At 34.1% G+C, this 18,496-nt stretch overlaps 2 protein-coding genes across 4 annotated transcripts; one reads left to right on the plus strand and one right to left on the minus strand.

Annotated features, from left to right (window-relative positions):
- The first annotated feature begins 2,279 nt into the window (after nt 1-2,279).
- LOC133697004 (protein DEHYDRATION-INDUCED 19 homolog 4-like) lies at nt 2,280-5,001 on the plus strand. Its single transcript, XM_062119322.1, has 5 exons — nt 2,280-2,500; nt 2,596-2,729; nt 3,095-3,172; nt 3,600-3,862; nt 4,714-5,001. The coding sequence occupies exons 1-5, from the start codon at nt 2,437-2,439 to the stop codon at nt 4,820-4,822; spliced, it is 648 nt and encodes a 215-aa protein (XP_061975306.1). The 5' UTR covers nt 2,280-2,436; the 3' UTR covers nt 4,823-5,001.
- Nucleotides 5,002-5,946: 945 nt separating this feature from the next.
- Nucleotides 5,947-10,441, minus strand: LOC133697003 (uncharacterized). Of its 3 annotated transcripts, none has more exons than XM_062119321.1 (5): nt 9,925-10,441; nt 9,059-9,273; nt 7,085-7,370; nt 6,805-6,982; nt 5,947-6,711 (listed from the first exon to the last, which is right to left on the minus strand). In XM_062119321.1, exons 1-5 carry the CDS (start codon nt 10,216-10,218, stop codon nt 6,452-6,454), a joined length of 1,233 nt encoding a protein of 410 aa, XP_061975305.1. In that variant the 5' UTR covers nt 10,219-10,441; the 3' UTR covers nt 5,947-6,451. The 3 variants fall into 3 exon arrangements, with proteins under 3 accessions (XP_061975305.1, XP_061975304.1, XP_061975302.1); XM_062119320.1 differs by having other exon boundaries at nt 7,085-7,367; nt 9,059-9,276; XM_062119318.1 differs by having other exon boundaries at nt 9,059-9,276.
- Nucleotides 10,442-18,496: the final 8,055 nt, after the last annotated feature.

Consider the following 18,496-nt stretch of genomic DNA (forward strand, 5'->3'; position numbering starts at 1 on the left):
TAGTCTTAGGTTCGAGCCCTGTGGTTATTCATATGATGGTCACTGGAGACTTATATGGTCGTTAACTTCAGGATCCATGGAATTAGTTAAGGTGCACACAAACTGATCCGGACACCCACGTTAAACTAAAAAAATAAAAAGATTACATTGATATAGTTTAAAGTTTACCAAACAAGTCACCAAAATAGTTACACTTACACATTGGCACTTCAAAAATAGAAATCCCAACATGTTCCCTTCCCTTGGCGAAAACAAATATCTAATTTTAAATGATTACATTGATAATTAAAAAGATTGCTTATCTTCTTGATTTTTAAAGTTTTAATTCTTAGATTAGTATTTAGAGAGAATTGATGATTTTTTTTTAATGCACTAGGTTGATATGGAATACATATTCTTAAGTTCGTTTGAAAAAACTTAATCTTAGTTAGTATTTATTTAGTATATTTTTTAAAAACTATTTTTAATTGAAAATATATCAAAATAATTATATTTTTTAAATAAAAAATATAAAAAATTATACCACAAAACAAACACTCTTTTCAATCCAAGATGTGTTTGATTTAGCGGTGGTTCGTGCTTTTAAAAAACACTTGAATTGTTTTTGCTTTAAATTAAATATTTTTAATGTTTTGTGAATTATTTTGATGTACTGATGTTAAAAACAACCAAAAAATTATTAAAAATATAATTTTAAACAAAAAAATATTTAAATTAAATATGAAGCTAAAAGGTATGGGGAAAATATTGCATCCCCACACCTATTACAACTGTAGATTACAATAGTAATCTACAATGTTTTTTTCCTTTTATTTTGACCCTTTTTGCCATCTGGTTGTTTTTTGTTTTGAATTTAGTTCTTATATGATGTGTTTATGAGGAATTAAAGTTGATAATTTATTTTAATTTGCCTTATATATGGTTATCACAATATAAAAAAAATATCCCAACATTGGGTCAGTATCAGGAAAATATCAATATATTGCGGTATAGTCTATTTTTTAAAAACATTTAGTTAAATAAAAAATGATTTAAAAAAAGATTATTAAACTTTGTGAAACAATGACCTTGTTTGTGAGTTTGGCGAGGTAATCCTGATTGTTCCAGTTTATGGATTTAGCATAGAAAAAATTTTTTTCCTTTCTAATTGAATTCGATCACGTGATCATTTATTTTTTTATATAATATAGTTAAAAAATTAGTCTTGAAAAAAATATGTTATGAAATTTTTGAAAGTCCATGACTTGTTAATAGGCATGACAAGTTTAAGTTTTCTTCTTCTTCTTTTTTTTTATTTTTTTTTAAATTTAGTTTTTAATTTTATCATTTGATATTGAACTATTTGAGAATTGAATTTTATAATTTATTTCATTTTGCTTTATATAAGGTTATCATAATTTTTTTTAAAAGTGTCAATATTGACTTGACGCTCGATTTTACGATCGTCTATTTTTGTTATCATATAGTTAAATAAAAAACAGTTTAAAAAAACAAGTTATTAATCTCAATGGAGTTCATTACCCGGTTTGCGAGTTTGATGTGTTGACTTGAATTATCCAATTCAGGAGTTTAACGAGTTTACCCATCAAAGTTGATATGGTTTTTTTTTAGTTTAACGAGCTTACCCAATTCACGAGTTTATTTTGCTCTTCTTCAATATTGAATTGGTTGAGAAATAGAATTCATGATTTTTTATTTTTATTTTTTATAGGGTTATCATGATCTTAAATAAATATCTTTTTTAGAATTGATGCTCGATTTTGAAAGCATTCAATGTTATCATGGAATTAAATAAAAATAATTTATAAAAACAAAAAAGTTATTGAAGTCCATGATTCAGGTCGCAGGGTAACCGGATTAATCTAATTTGACATTGTTTCAATATAAATTTTTTTTTGTCTTAAAGTTTTTTTTAAAAGCTATACTATATTTTTACAAATTATTCAAATTGTTTTCGATCTGGTTCAAATTAAATAATTTATTTTAGATCAACTTTCATATTAGTTAATTTAGAACTCGAGTTAGAAAATAAATTAAGTTGGAAAGTTTTAAAATCAATTTGTTTAATTGATTTAATGATACTATTAAAAGAATTTTTATATTCTTAATAATTTCTAAGGTGTTTTTTTTTAAGGTGTTTGAATGTACATTTTTTTTAAGGTGTTTGATCCACGTTCCCCTACACTACGGTACAAAAAGAGAGGTCCATTTCTGCAATCCAACAAACCATCTAAGCCCATATTTGCAAACAAAACTTTCAATAAAGACAGACTGAAACACGTACAAGTGAGTTTGGTGAAGTGTTTCTCTGCTCTCTCTCTTGCAATTTCCTCTTCCTTTCCTTTCCTCTCTCTTACTTCTCTTGTTCAACATTCGTTTATCATCATAAAAACCACAACTTTTGATCACAAAACAGAGAAACCAATAAAAAAAAATATGGCTTCTGATTCATGGGTTTCTCGCTTCTCAACTTCTTCAAGAAGATATCAGACTCGATCTGGTTTGTTTAATATCTTTCACTTCTTTTATAATGTTCATAGTTTTATAAGAAATGTTGTGTGAAAGTAGTCTTTTTTGTTGGGCTTGTCGTGTTAGATCTGCATGAAGAGACTGAAGCAGAAGAGGATTTGAAAGCTGAGTATTTGTGTCCGTTTTGTGCTGAGGATTTTGATGTTGTTGGTCTCTTTTGCCACATCGATGAAGACCATCCTGTTGAAGCCAAAAATGGGGTATCATATTTTTATCATTTGCTCTTTTTTTTAAAAAAATTTCAACTTCTTTTGATGGATGTCGATTAAAAAGTTTAGTTCTTTAGTGTTAAACTGTGAAGGGTTTTAGTTATATTTATGGGTTTAGTCCTTTAGTGTTAAATTGTGATTTTGGAAAAGGGGTTTTAGTTAAATTTACGGGGTTTGATTTTTAATGAGATTATTTGGTTAACTGTGAACTTGTCGCCTTGTTTTTGAGGACTTTAATTGTATCCTAGAGTACAAATTGGTCTCTTTTGTGCCTAACGCAATATTAGGTGCACTTTCCTAGTTACGTGTTGCTTGGAGACTGCTACTGAGATGATGTCTGAATTGTTTGTTTTCAGGTGTGTCCAGTTTGTGCTAAAAGGGTGGGGATGGACATTGTTAGTCACATTACTGGGCAGCATGGGAACTTCTTTAAGATATCCTTTTATCTCAAATTTGACTTAGTCACATTCAACGTTTTGGTTCAGATTTTTTGTATAATCTGGTTGTGTATGTGCAAGCGAACATGCATATTTATGTGTTTCAATGTTAATGGCAAGTGAACTAGGTTTTGTTGCTAGTTGAAAATCTTTCTAATGAATCTCTTGAGGTTCAAAGGAAATTTTCAGGGGGGGGGGGATCATGAATCACTTATCATGTTGGTACTTCTTTCATTTGCTTCCTGGGTTAGTGCTTCAACTTTGTTTCGAAAGCAGTCTTTTTTTGCGCTTTTATTCTTTCGAGTTGAACAATCTAATCACATATCTATGACACCCTCCAGTTTATGCCCCTATTTATTTTATTTGTTTGTTAGTTTTTCTGTATGGTCACAGTAGTCCATTGAGTTCCTTGACTGGAGATTACGTTCAGCGTAAGAGAAGATTGCGAAAGGGGGGAGCTAACTCTGCATTTTCTATATTGAGAAAAGAACTGCGAGAAGGAAGCTTACAATCCCTTCTCGGTGGATCTTCATGCTTTGTTTCTTCCTCCAATACAGAACCTGATCCATTGCTTTCACCTTTCATATTTAATCCACCTGGTTTTGATGAAGCACTGAATGCAAAACCTCTTCCTTCTGTTGAAGCAAGCTCAGTGAAGGGGAGTACAACTGAGGAGTTTCTAGAAAGGTTTGATTACTCGCATCCTTTTCCCATTCAAGTCACTGCATTTGATCTTAATTTATTAAAAGAAGCTTCTGTATTTTGGCCCCCGATATATGAAATAAAAGTCTGCTTGTTTTTCTTGGTAAATTAGTTTGAATTTGTTAGCCACTTCCCTGATCATTAATCTATCTTGGTAACAAGACCAAAAATAAGATTGACTATTGCAAATCTGCCTGGTTCCTATCACTTTGATGTTACTATTCTCTTAATGAATGTATAGTATAAGAACATCTTCAAACACTAATAGGTAATGATGCATGGAGTTTGATGTTTTAGGATCAGTATGCAATTTGTATAGTTGTACGATTTTGTTGCTTTTTAGTTGGTTTAGATTCAGAAGATTGGTCTCCTCTGTTCTTGAAAAATTGAAGGTAAGGATGGAACTTTTGTAGAGCTGATGCCATGGAAAATCTTCTCTGTATGAATAGGTAATGATTTGTGGAGTTTGAGGTTTACTGACGGCCTAGAATTTGTGTCGACTATGTTTTAGGATCCTATACTCTGTTATTATGGTCTAAGAAGATTGAATCCAAAGATATTGAAGCTTGTATGGAACTGTTTCCATAGTTTGAGCAAGAAACTTGCGCTGTTAATGATCCTTTGGTCATTACCTGTACATGATATTCACCAATTTAGTGTTGTTGGAGAAGATTATCACTCTGTCAGCAAGGTAGTTAAATGGAATAAATGCAACTTGAACCACGTAACCTGTACTTCATCTGCAACTGCTCCCCTTTTGAGGCTTTCTAGCGAGGCCGGTATGTAGTGGAATTTTTCTTTTTTCAAGATTTCTAACTTCAGTTTGGTGCCAACAGGAAAGTCCAACAGCCATATCTATCAGACAAGGACCAAGAGGAGAAATCCCGGAAATCAGAGTTTGTCCGAGGACTGTTGCTCTCCACCATTCTTGATGATGAGTTATGAGTGTGGGCGGTAACTGTGATGGATTGTTAATATAATGTTAGGAGTATGAGCAAAGTGAAGAGGAAAGCTGTTCAATTTGTGACACATGTTTGTATTAGATAGGTCCCATGAACTATTATGTGCAACTATTTGTATTTACAGCTCATGTGCATAATGGAAAAAATAAATTTATAAGCCTACCTCTATACCTTATTTGCTTTGCTTTTCGCACAAATAATAATTTTAGCTTATTATACGCAACTGATGCACCATTTTTCTTCCCAGAGGAAATTGTTTGGTCAGTGGAACTGTACATGACATCTTCAATCCCATTTCGAGGTTACCATTTTTGGTTTTTGGTTCGACAAGTGTGTTGCAGACCGGACTCAATTTTTCTGTCAGCAATCATTTTCAGCGGTCAGGATAACTTAATTCCTGAAACTCTTTTTTTTTTTTTTAAAAAAAAAATGATCCAACTTTGTTTATCTGTATATTCAATTCCTATTTTTCCACCTCACGATTTATCAAACTGCAGGTTTCCTTGACACGAGTGTGCCATGGAGATCTTCACTCAGCGTCTCCCCACCATTCCTCGTTATATTCTGTGCATATGGTTAAAATAAGTGGTTATGTCAAAATGATTGGTGCTCATTTGTCTACCTAAACATTGTAAAATGCAAAATGCCAACACCTTCAGAATCCCATCTAAAACTTCTACTTGTTTGTAGTTTGTGCAGGATTCCATTCTTTTCATGTTCACGTGTCTCTGGCACCATCATCCATCTATTGTGCCGTTTCTCCTCTCGGCAAATAGCAACTTGTAAACAAGGATTTCCTTATTCCTAGACGGTTATAGAAGCAGACAAGAAGAGCAAGGGCAATGAAAACTCTAGGGTTGTTTAACAACCAGTGGTGGTATCTTATGTTTTAAAAAACAAGACAAAAACAAACTAGTTTTATGTAAAAACAGAAAATGCAACGAACGAATACCAAACGATACTTAGGTTGCCTCTTTTTGTCTGACAAAATGACAATAGCTGTTTTCGACTTCAGTTGAGCTATAGAAGGCTTAGATGCATTTTCTTTTACAGTTATATACACTAGACGAGGGAGTTCACATCTTCAGATCAGCAAGAGAATCTTGGTTAAAGGAACACAGCATAAGTAAGATCATATTTCAGAAACTGCTGCTTACAAAACGTGTATTGAACATTCTACCTCAGAAACAACCATATACAAAAGTCAGTAGTTTTATAGGACAACGTCATTAAACAGTTGCAAAAACTAAAGCTTTCAGGCCTGGAAAACTGTCCATAAGATCAAAACACCATTTATGATCATAAGGCTCCTAATCTGCAACACCTCACATTAAAGCCAAAGCACCAAGATAATTATCAGAAAACTCCTTCAAGCGCATGCAAAAGGTTGCGAACAAGCAAGAAGTGGATCATTCTTGGACTTCTTTAAGGAGATGTGCTGGCATAGCCAGGACATGACACACTAGTCTGAGAATCCTGAAGAAATACCACTCCATACCACTCCATACAACATCAAAATAATGATGGATATTTAGTATGAGCTGAAATTGGGGCTCTTACAGGACTGAAGGTGCCAGTTCTCTTTAATAACTCATTTATAAAGGAATCCTTTTCACCTTGGGCTTGTGTTGTGGGAAACAAAGAACCTGTAGTCAGGATGATTAACTTGCAAAAGCCTAAGCCAGTTGTCAGCAGCTCTTAGCAATGAACTGGCCTTTTGGCATTCATAGACTCCATTGGGATTCCAAAATGAAACTTTAAACTTATACGAAGCAAGCCCAAATGTAGGCAAAGGTAGCTTGAGGGACATGTCAGAAAGGTGAAGCTCCCTAACAGTAGCGCCGTGAAGTTGCATCCTCTCACTGCTTTGACCTGTCCCAACAAGAAGAGCAACAAACACATAAGACTGCAGGCAAATATAAAAGCCCACCATGGACATACAAACATGCAAGTAAAGAGATGTACTTTGAATGGATGTTGACAGTGAATGATAGGTTAGAAAGCAGGCATCCAGATTCTGCAGTGTTGGACCCATGGGTATCCTATATATGGGATACCAAGCCACAGAAATCCAACTTGAGGGTGATAGATCACAACTCCTAAATGTCTTGAGTTCTGGAAACTGAGATGCAAGAACCAAAATCTGCAGGGATGCAAGACTATTGATGAACAAGGGGAAAACATAAACAAGGAAAAAAAACCCACAAGCTCAAAATTTTAAGCCAATTAAAGACAATGAACCTGCCTGGTCAGCCAAAGGTTGGCGTGTAAATGGTGAAGCATACTCCATGTATTCAAAAATAAGCCGACCTGGTGGATTGGAAATCTCGCATTCATCACTAGATGAACCCCTGAAGGGTTTATTTCTCAGAGAGAGTCTATTCAAACTCTTAATATTTGCATCTGTAACATTGAGCTGGTTCCAGGGCTGCCAAACACCATTGCTTGCTACTCTCTCTGCTCCATAGTCACTGCTACCATCACTACACGTGTCCCTGGATGACTCCGTATCGCTCTCCTCGCCAGGCCTTCTGTCAGAAGATGGAAGCAATGACAATGTAATGCAACAAGCATACTAGCCAACTGATAGGTAAAGCTAAATAATTTCAAACATCTAGACTGTTCACTTTACTTTATCATTCTTTCCATTGGAAGGACTACCAAAACTTGCTGCACTGCATAGGCCCAAGTACCAAAAGTAACAATCTAGCAGTACAATTTAAAATGGAAGTAGCCTGTCAGTACGGCTGGCAAATTCCTTTTTGCAGCAGCACAACATATTCAAGAAAATTATACTGTTACTTTCAGTCATACTTGCTATCTGGACCACTGAGAAACTTTTCATCATGATTAAACATAACAGTTTCAGAAAGCAAACGCTCCAGGAGGCAGTAAACGTACCTGTCTGGAACCACACTCAAGAAACTAGGAACACAATAAAACTAACAAAGAAATTCATATGGATAAAACTTATTCTTCCTCTTCCAACAGTCCTGCATAGTATCTCTGTGATTCATTCATGTCAACTGAAGTAACAGTACATGGCCTAGCCATTCCAATGACGGATTACCTCTTGAAAGGTTAAATTTGGCATTTTCTGGAAAAAGTATACCAAGCATAAACTGTGAATTATTCAAGTAATCACTACTACCAGGAAACTAGCAGCTCAAAATTTTCCAAACAGTATTAACAATTATTTCTAGTCTTGCACTTGCAGCCACAAGGAAGCAGTCTTGGCCTCCCAGATCCGGTATTAAAATGACCATATTTGCATTAAGGGTTTTTAGGGTAGTGGCGACACCAAAAGATGATCATTTAAACCTTAGATAATTCATAGGCGGGTGGCCCCAGTAGACTTTGGATCCAACTTGACAAAGGAATATGGGCACAAGATATTACATCACACAGCCCTAGGATGCAGAATTTGCTTCTATTTTTCTGTTTAAGAAAATAGTCTTTATGTTTCTCAGAAAGTCGTTAAGAAAAGACACCTAGCAAAAGGCAGGCAAAACAATCAACTACGAAATAAAGGTTAAAACCCCCCTCATCAATTAGAGCCTCCTATTTCTCTTCATCTATCACAGTCCATGATCCATCTATCTATAATAGAAAGCACAAGGAGGAACTGACTGTGATATGGACCTAACCTAAGAATGTAATACACTGAAAATAAAAAAAATTACAGAAAACAAATAAGAAACCACAACTTCTCTCCAACAAAACCAAGTTCGTAGAATTTGGCACTGTTTCTTAATTGGAATAATGACTTTGCGATTTGGATAAAACAGTCATCCACACAATGGCATATCCATCAAACTCTATATATTAAAAGGACAAACTGGCATCATCAAACGACAGATATCCATAGAAGCATATTGACAGCACTAGTAGTTTAAATCATCTAAAATGCGGATCTTCACCAAGAATACTACAAACCAATCACTGCCTTAATAAAAAGTCGATTCCATGCCTTCCAGTGTGTCCAAACCGTAAACAAAAAAAAAAAAAAACAAATTGAAACTAAGTAAGTCAGAAAATTAATCAATTACCTAAACTCGATGCATACAATTTGAATTTAAGATTACAATATTGCAGGGTGGTCATACATCCTAAGTTCACATCAATAAATCCATCAAAACCATGCCAAGATAATTATTGAACGGGGCACATTAATAAAATGAAAAATACAACCAAATAAGAAGCCAAGAGAATGGCTCACCTCAGCCTTAGGGAGGTTTGTGATGGATCTAAATATAGTTGAATGCCAGACAAATAGGGAACATAATACTGCACAACAGTCTCGCTCCCATTCAACAGAAGAGGAACACCTGCCCCATATGCACTCCACTCCTTGAAAGATTCCCATAAATCCCCAAGCACAAAATAGAAGTTCTGGTGATGCTGCACTTCACATGTTCTCCATTCTCTAACACTCTTCTATACAACCCACAAACACCACCATTAAAAGAACATGCATATCTTACTAAAAAATAAAGACATTCAACTCATTTTCAATCTAAAGCAAACTCAATAACAGCGAAAACAATTTTCCCAAAGATTCCTCTAAAATCAAAACCATAACAATTATTACTTGGAAACAAAATTAAACATTTTCAACAATTGTTTCTAGAGTAATAAACTGAATTCTAAACCCTAAACCTTTAGAATTTAAGACCTTCAATCAATAATAACACCTATAAAACAACACATGTCATTAAACAAACAACATAGTAAATCAAATTGAAAAAAAAAGCTAATTAATTGTCCAATGAAGTCGTTTATAATGAAGACCCTGATTAATTATCGATGATTCCGTTCAAAATTAAAAAGTGTCAACAATCATTGGCTTGATTAATTAACTCAAGTCATAACCCTACATTATCCCAATTTAATTAACTAATTAAACACCCTAATCTAATCCATTAAATTAGTCATGTTCTTCACAATTTAAAACCTTATACAAATATTAAGGCAAATTAGGCCGCCAAAAAAAAAAAAAACCCACACAGCAAAAAGCATAAAAACCTTAACTTTATTACAAAAAACCAAAAATCAACAAAAACCCATAAAAGTCTCACTAATTACCTTGGGCAGAAACTGAGCAGGTACAATTGGAGTGGTATACTCCAAGAATCGATCCAAATTCGTTGAGTTACTCTCGGGCCCAACCCGACCTGAGACAGAACAATTTGACCCGCATTGATCGGATTCCTTCCTCTTCTCAATCTCCACTGTTGAATTCTTCGAGATCGATGGCTTCTGCTGTTGCTGCTGCTGCTTCAGTTGCTGTAATTGTTGTTGTTTTCGGATCCCGGGTGAAACATAGAACCGATTCTCTCCACGGTTTCGAGCAATTGAAACACCACCGGAGCCTGACATTGTATGAAGTTGAAAACAAAAGAAAAAACGAAGAAAGCTTTTGGGGTTTTTATGTTTTAGAGACAAAGTTGAACTAGATATTTATTGCTCGTGTGCTATTTTTGCTTCAGATTTTAATTTGTGTGTGTGACTGTGAAATAGGCAAATCAATATGAGAGAGTGGGGAGAGAGGGACGAGAAGACTCGAGAGATTTTTTTTTTCTTCTCTCTTTTACGTGTTGGTCTAGGGGTGTCGGATAATAAATTACAGCATGCTTTTTCAAATAGTTCTTTTATTTGAAAATATAATAAAATATTTTTTTGTTTTTTATATTAATATTTTAAAATTATTAAAAACATCAAAAATAAATATTAATTTAATATTTTTTCAAGTTAAAATTATTTTAAATATATATATAAAAATAACAATAAAAACTATAACAAACATTTTTTTAATATTTATATTACTATTAGTACTATTACTACTATCATTTACATTTCAAATAAAAAGTAAAGTTAAAATAGTAATTTTTTTATTATTATTATTATCATTTTACTTGATGATAAAAGTCATCTGGCCATAGTAATTTCCACTATTTATTAGTCAAATTTTAAAAACTTTCAATTTGAGTATCGAACAATTTTTTTACTCTTTTAAGTCCAATTTAACACCTAATCATATATTTTTTTAATAAAAGGTTGAATTAGAAGACATAGAACTAAAATGCAAAAAACTAGTAAAATAAATGATATTTTAGAATTTTATTTGACAAGTTTTTAGCCCTACACTTCATTCATTTGACAAGTTTCTAATTTCCACTATTCATTGGATTGGAATAGTTAAATTTTTTAAAACTTTCAATTTGATTATTGAACTTTTTTTTTACTCTTTTGAGTCCAATTTAACACCTAATTGTAATTTTTTTTGATAAAGGGTTAAATTAAAATATAGAGAACTAAAATGCAAAAGGCATGTAAAATAAATGATGTTTTAAAAATGATGTTTTAGAATTTTGTTTGACAAGTTTTTAGTCCTAAACTTCATTTCACTCGTTTTTCACTTTTTTTTTTGGTGAGAAGAGAGAAAAACTCGTCAGATTCTAGCATAGAGAGAGAAATTCGTTGTTGATGATGATTCCAACCATCGAATATAGTCAATTTTGGTGTCAATGTTTTTCATTTCATGAGGGGAGTTTGACATAGGTGTTTTTTTACTTCTCCTTGCCTGAGAAGGTAGATCTGATTGCAGAATCATTTTGGCTTCAGGTTAATTTTGGTTTTTTGAATTGTTTTTTTGTGGAAATAAACAGATTCATTAAGATGTTTATGGTGTTTTGATAAAAAAAAGGTTAAAAAATGTGTTTTAAATTGCAAAAAAACCAAATCCTTGATTTTTCGATGACTAGGGGTCGTTGGAATCTGTAGAAAACAGACAATGTGTCATTTACTGTCTTTGAAAAAAAGAAATAGGGGTGGATTGTTATCCCATTAAGAAATAATAATAATAATAACAATAATAAAAGACAACCCAGGTGCACAAGTTTGGTTGGAAGGCCTATGCACCTAGGTTGCTTCTTTTTAATGCCTAGATCCACGCGGGTGGACTCTTTTATTATTTTTGAATGGGTTAATCAATGACATCTGGGATATTATTTATTTTTTAATGCTTTTCTTGTCCATCAATTAAAAAAAATACAATTTTACCATTTGTTGTTAATGATTTTTTTTTAAAATTTAACTTGAAATTAAAAGTACGTAATTTCATACTTTGTTGTCGATGACCTACCTTTGCTATCTTAACCCCATGTGTCTATAATGGTTTTTTTTTTTTTACTTTTTTAAAAATATGTTGTTTCACATACAAAAAAGTACCATGTACTTTATTGTCGTATAATTAAATGTAAAATAATTTATGAGATAAAAAAATTATTAAATGGTGACATGCATGTCTTTCTTCCCGAGCTTCCTAGGTTGACTCGCATTCACTCTGTTATTTTAATTAAATATTTTTCATCAATTTCATCATTTAACATTAAATTAATTTGAGAATGAGCTTTGTACTTTTTCTTGCAAGATTATCATCGTGAATTTTATAGGTCAGCCCAAGTTAATTTAAGTGAATAAAATGTTTTTCATTTTAGTATTAGATCCAAAATATCATTCAATTAATGATTAAAATTAATTTTTTTAGAAAATACATTACCAATATCTAAATATTATTTTTTGCTCTCAATTTCCCCCCTACTACATGCAAAGCGTCGTAGTGCATACCAATGAACGAACTATTTTGGATGAATTAGTACATTAAATTCTTGTTAAAAAATATCAAGGATAGACGGTAACCCCCCCTCTCTCTCTCTCTCTCTCTATATATATATATATATATATATATATATATATATATATATATTAGTATTAAAGTTCCAAGTTCTGATCGAATAAATAAATTAATGATGAAGACATATTTTCTTAATTACCAAACCAGTTCAAGATTAAATAATTTTTAGATGGTAGGTTTAGGATTTTGTTGACTTTGTTGAGGTGGATTTGGGTTTCGGGTAAGGATTGTTGAAGATGAATTCGGTCCAAGTGGGAGCCCCTTTTGTTTTATGGTCTGTTTGGTTGTTCTGGAATTTTGTTGGAGAGAATATCCTCAACCAATAAACCAGAGATTCTGGATGCCAAGTTTTCTGTCTTCTTTCTTTTTAATAGGAGGATAGTACTAAGATGATCAACTGATATTAATTAATTAATTAATTATAGTTTTATGGTTAATTTGCTAGGGGAATATCCTTATGTGCCATCTAACAGAAACATGTCTTATATTAAAAATTAAGAATATAAAATGAATATCTCTTGCCATATGTGTAAATAAAAAAATATAAAATTTATAAGTATTTAGGACAGAAAGAGAGAAAAATAGCTTCTAGCAAAACAATTTGAATCAGAATTTATTATAATATATTTATTATTGTTGTTTTCACTTAAACCACTTTAAAGTTCATTTTATAAGCTTTAATTTAACATGCACTTCGTGTATTTTTTTTGTGAGCGCCATAAGATCATAATGAAGAAAAAGAATCTTATAATTCTAAATCAACTATATCATAGATCTCTTAAATTATTTAAAAATTTCTGACATTACAATAGCTAAATCATGTCATTTATTCTCTTATTACTTTAATTCAAACCTTTTGCTACTAAAATTCTGAATTCATACAATAGAATCTTTTAACTAAAAATTAAGAAATTAAATTGAATATGTATCGGTAATATATAATATCATGTAGATATATTTTAAAATTATTTTATTCTAAATTTAATAAACATATATCAAGGAAGATTACTCTCAAGTAAATCCACCAGCTTCCTAGTCTACAATCATGTAGATTCTTACCAAAACTAGCACTACTGATTACCCGTGTTGCATAATTCGAGCCACCAAACTTGTATTCTTCTATATTTAGCCTACTGTAATTCCTCCATCAGAGTATACAATCTGTATATATTAGACACCAAATCATAACAATAATATTGAGGTGAATTTCCATTGAAACACTCTCTTTGCATCTTTTTTATAGTATCAGAGCACCACCACTCCAATGAGATTACGATCCTCGCATCCGCTATGTCTTCCTCTCAACATCCAAACAACCAACCTCCCTCTCCAACCGAAACAACACTGGTTGATCTCAACATCATAGCACAAAATAAGTGAGAAAATAACTCCCTCCATCTTCCTACAGTGGCATTCCTAATTCGAAGCTCTTCTCCCTTGATGACACTCCCACATCTACCCTAACAAATACCCATTGGGTTCGACAGGACAGACTAATCCTCAGTGCCATTCTTGCCTCAACCTCCACCACCATCACTCCTCTAATAACTATCGCTAAAACATCCCACGAGTCATGGACAAAATTAAATCACATGTATGCTAGCAGATCTCAAATGAGAGCTATGCAATTCAAGGAAGAAATTACCTTGATTAAAAGGAAAAATTGTTCAATTCTAGAGTATCTTCATGCTGTAAAGGCATTAGCTGACAAGATAACTTTGATAGAACACCCCATATCTGATGATGATCTAACCCTTTACATTCTTAATGGTTTGAGTTTTGATTTCAGGGACATAACTGCATCAATTCGTAAGAGGGGAAAATCGTTGTCTTTCGAAGAACTCTATGACCTTTTAGTGGGTCATGATAGTTATCTTCGACGACTACAAACCACCACCCAACAACTTATGGTGATGGCAAACTACACCAACTGCAGGACCTCTTTTAAGAGTTCATACCAGAAGGATAATGGCAAGCCTTTTTGGTCCTTACATAATCAGGGCCAAAATAGAGACTTAAGGTCTCAATACAAAAGATTGGGCCAACCCAATAATAATAAAAAATGACACCAACCCAAATGTTAATTCTGTGACCAAATTGGTCACGTGACCAAATCACGACCAAATTGTGTCCCCAACTGAAGTCTCATGCCGTCACTGCTAATTGCACATCCACCTCATGTTAAAGGAGATAAATTGGTCACCTATTGTAATTAGTAGATTTCCAATAATTAGCTGAGATTGAGTCAATCACAGCTATTGTGATTTACTTAGAATAGATTTTTTATTTACTTAGAATATAATTTGCAATCTTTATAAAAGCTTGCACATTACAGTCTCTTTCACATCAATACAAACCATAGAATTTCATATTCTTTAATGGTATCAGAGCACTAATATTAGTGACTCTGCCCAAACGTTTTCCACCACCATAAATAACCAACCAACACAAATCACCAACATAGGTTATAAAAATCATTTGAATCTAAAATCAACATATTCGACCCACTCACCCTACACCATTCAGACTCACTCGACCTTATTCTCATTTCCAAGCCTTTCAAAGGACATAATTATGGTCAATAGAGTCGTTCGATGCGAATTGTTTTAAGTGCTAAAAACAAACTAGGATTCATTGACTGAACCATCAAATCCTCAGCAAGCACCGATGCCAAATATGTTATTTGGTAGAGATGCAACGACATAGTGTTTTCGTGGATTCTACAATCATTACATCCTGATATCGCAAGCAGTGTGCTTTACTGCACAAGTGCATCCATGGTATGGAATGATTTAAAGGATCGGTTCTTACAAAGCAACGATTCCAGGATTTTCCAAATCCACCAAGAAATTGCTGAACATCGACAAGGGCACCTTATGATTTCAGAATATTACACCAAACTCAAGGCCCTATAGGATGAATTAGATTCCTATCATGAACCCATCATCTGCACTTGCGAGGGTTCCAAAACACATGCTTTAAGAGAAGAGAAGGGGAGAGTTATGCAATTTTTAATGGGTCTTAACAAACCTTATTCAATTGTATGTGGGTCGATTATGATGATGTTGTCGATCCTCGACACACGTCGTGTTTATGGCTTGATCCTCCAACGCGAGCAGCAAATAGACGTGGAAAACTATCAGATCGGATCCCATGTTATGCAAACCGGTCATTATACAACCACCAAGGGTGGCAAAGCTTTAGCAACTCAGCGACGGCGAAACCCCCTGGTGTTGGGGATGGTAAGCACAACTCCAACTCAAGGAGGTCTCTGAAGTGTTCTTATTGCGATGAAGACACTCACACAATTGAAAGTTGCTATTATCTCAATGGTTTTCTTGTGGACCACAAATTGCATGGCAAAAATATCAAGCCCAAAAACAAAAGGCTTGCTGCCTACACTGCCGAAAAAGATCCAATTCCAGAACATGACAACAAATCCAACGAAAGCCCAACTTTCACTACCAAAGAATACAATAAATTGATCGCTCTTTTGCACAATCAACTTGGTAATTTTCCACTTGTAAATGCAACAAGTATTATTACATCCATCTGCAATGTTTCATAACATAACCCATAATCAAATCATATTGGATAATGGACAGTGGAGCCTCAAATCATATTTCTTGTTTTGCACCTACACACAACACGATCAATACTCAACATGATTTTGTTGGTTAACCCCATGAAGTAAAAACAATAATAAAAAATATTGGGTCTATTAAATTGTATGAAGCCTTAACTTTTGATGGTGTTCTTTATGTACCACAATTCAATATGAACTTATTACCTATGAGAAAATTGACATGAGGATTGAAGTGTATTGTGATTTTCTTTGATAAGTTTTATATTGTGCAAGACGTGAACACGGGGAGGATGATTGGCTTGGGCAAGCATTTTAATAGGCTCTACTACCTTAAAGCTACCCAAAATCCATATTTAACACATCATATTCACCACACCTCCCATCTCTAACATTAACATCTGGGGCACCCATCCAACGCACCTATTCAATTCCTTTCCAATAAAATTTCAGAAATTATCTGTGATCTAAATCATGTTTATGATATTTTTCCTTTAGCAAAACAAACTCGCTTATTTTTCTCTCCATCGACTTTGTCATAACCCAATTCTGGGTTATTCATCAAAATTTATTTTTTTTCAAAATAAAAATAAAAAAATAAAATAAAGGCTAGCAACATGGAGAAAGCAGGTCAGGGAATCAAGCTGCAATTTTTTAGAGAAAATTCAAGGCCTAATTGTACCCCATTATGCCCAAGAATGGGGAAAAGATGCAAATTCAAGGTTCAATTAAATGATTATTGGACGAATTTGCATAAAAATTAAGTCCAATGACATAATTAAATTTTTAATAGGCCAATTTGATTTAATCACGGGCCAAAATAAATTTTAATTATGTTTAAGAATTAATTTGGATCCAATTGAAGGATTTAATTAAGTGCAAGGACTTAATTATACTTTAAATGGGTCAAATTAATTTTATTTGGGGCTTAATTGGTGAAAACTTAAGTTTGGGAGCCTAATTTGGGCTTAATTGAGGAGATTGGAATTTTAAGAGACCAAATTTAATTTTTACTAAGTTAATTGATTGAAATTAGGGGTCAAATTGCAAGAAAATTGAACTTTTGGGGTCAATTAGGGGTTAAATTGAAGAAATTGACAGCCAAGGATGTTTATGTAAAAGGTGCCAAACTATAGGGGTGAAATTGACAAAACCCGGGGGTGAAATTGAAGAAATTGAAAGTTTAATGGTCAATTAGGGGTTAAATTGAGAAAATCTGAGACCAAGGACTATATTGTAAAATGCACGTAACTTCGGGGTTCCAATTGAAGTTCATCAGGGACTTAATTGCATCAAATCAAAAGTTTAGGGACAATTAGGGGTTCAATTGAAAGAAATTGAAAGCTGGAGGACTAAATTGAAAATCAGTTTAAATCCCTAATTCAAACCCAAAATGGCGTCGTTTTGAGAAAAAAAAGAACCAGACGACGAGTCGTCTGGTCACTGTTCATTGTCTTCTTCTTTTACCTAGGTAAAGCTGGTCCGGTTACCTAGTTTGCAGGTGCATTTAATGCAACTAACGTCCACCAAATTTAACCAAACTTGCACGAAAATGATCCTCTGCAGTTCCTCTACATCGTCATGTGAATAGTTCAATCTGATTGACAACCCATCAGCGCTGGCTCCGGCCTAAATATGCCAACTCAAGTAGTTTTTTCTGCAGATTTGACAGTGCACCATGCCTACTTTGAGCCAATGGTTGGGATCCTTTCCAAAAGAATCAAGGGTTGAAATTTTACCCTGGTGTAGACAAGATTACCCTCTTCCACCGTCTATAAATAGAGGCTCCATTGATGACCTGAGGGAGGATAAAATCGGGTCCAAAGTAAGACAAAAAACCAGCCTTCCTCCCTTTCCCTGCTGCAGATTTTCTTCTTCTGCTTCTTCTTCTTTCTTCCTCCGCCACAAGAAACCAACGCCGTCACCATTTCTTCCTCCAGCTCCGTCTTGAGCAACCAGCACCACCAAGCGTTGCCAAGACCACTGGCCAGCCACCACTGTGTCTGTAATAAGCCACTGTGAACTCTTTCTCTCCTCTACAAGACGTTCCTTCTTCCCTCTCTCTCCACCGTGGCCTTCGGCCACCACCATTCCTACCCCGAACACCAGCTCCACCATAGGAAGCCAGCACAACCACCAACCGGCCACCAAACAGCCATCGTGACTTTCTCCCTCTTCTCCTTCTAGCCTTTCTCTCTCCTCTGCAATGTTTTCTTCTTCCTCCCATAGCCGACTCCGGCCACCATCACCTCAGCCGACGCCTCCTGAGCCACCGGCCAGACATCCTCAGCACATCCATAACCCCCAAGCTAGGCAACTTTCTCCTCCCCGTTTTGCCTCTTTCTTCATCGAGGTCGCTGCATGCAGAATTCATTTAT

The sequence above is a fragment of the Populus nigra genome, chromosome 6, assembly GCF_951802175.1.
Source record: "Populus nigra chromosome 6, ddPopNigr1.1, whole genome shotgun sequence".
NCBI lineage: Eukaryota > Viridiplantae > Streptophyta > Magnoliopsida > Malpighiales > Salicaceae > Populus > Populus nigra.

Bases quoted from the DNA above. Each gene is read 5' to 3' on its own strand.
- LOC133697004 (XM_062119322.1), top strand. From the start codon at position 2,437: ATGGCTTCTGATTCATGGGTTTCTCGCTTCTCAACTTCTTCAAGAAGA. The intron at 2,501-2,595 runs GTTTGTTTAATA...TTGTCGTGTTAG, and splicing joins AAGATATCAGACTCGATCTG to ATCTGCATGAAGAGACTGAA. The intron at 3,863-4,713 runs GTTTGATTACTC...TGGTGCCAACAG, and splicing joins ACTGAGGAGTTTCTAGAAAG to GAAAGTCCAACAGCCATATC.
- LOC133697003 (XM_062119318.1), bottom strand. From the start codon at position 10,218: ATGTCAGGCTCCGGTGGTGTTTCAATTGCTCGAAACCGTGGAGAGAAT. The intron at 6,983-7,084 runs GCAGGTTCATTG...GCATCCCTGCAG, and splicing joins GCCAACCTTTGGCTGACCAG to ATTTTGGTTCTTGCATCTCA. The intron at 6,712-6,804 runs GTACATCTCTTT...TTGTTGGGACAG, and splicing joins ACTGTCAACATCCATTCAAA to GTCAAAGCAGTGAGAGGATG.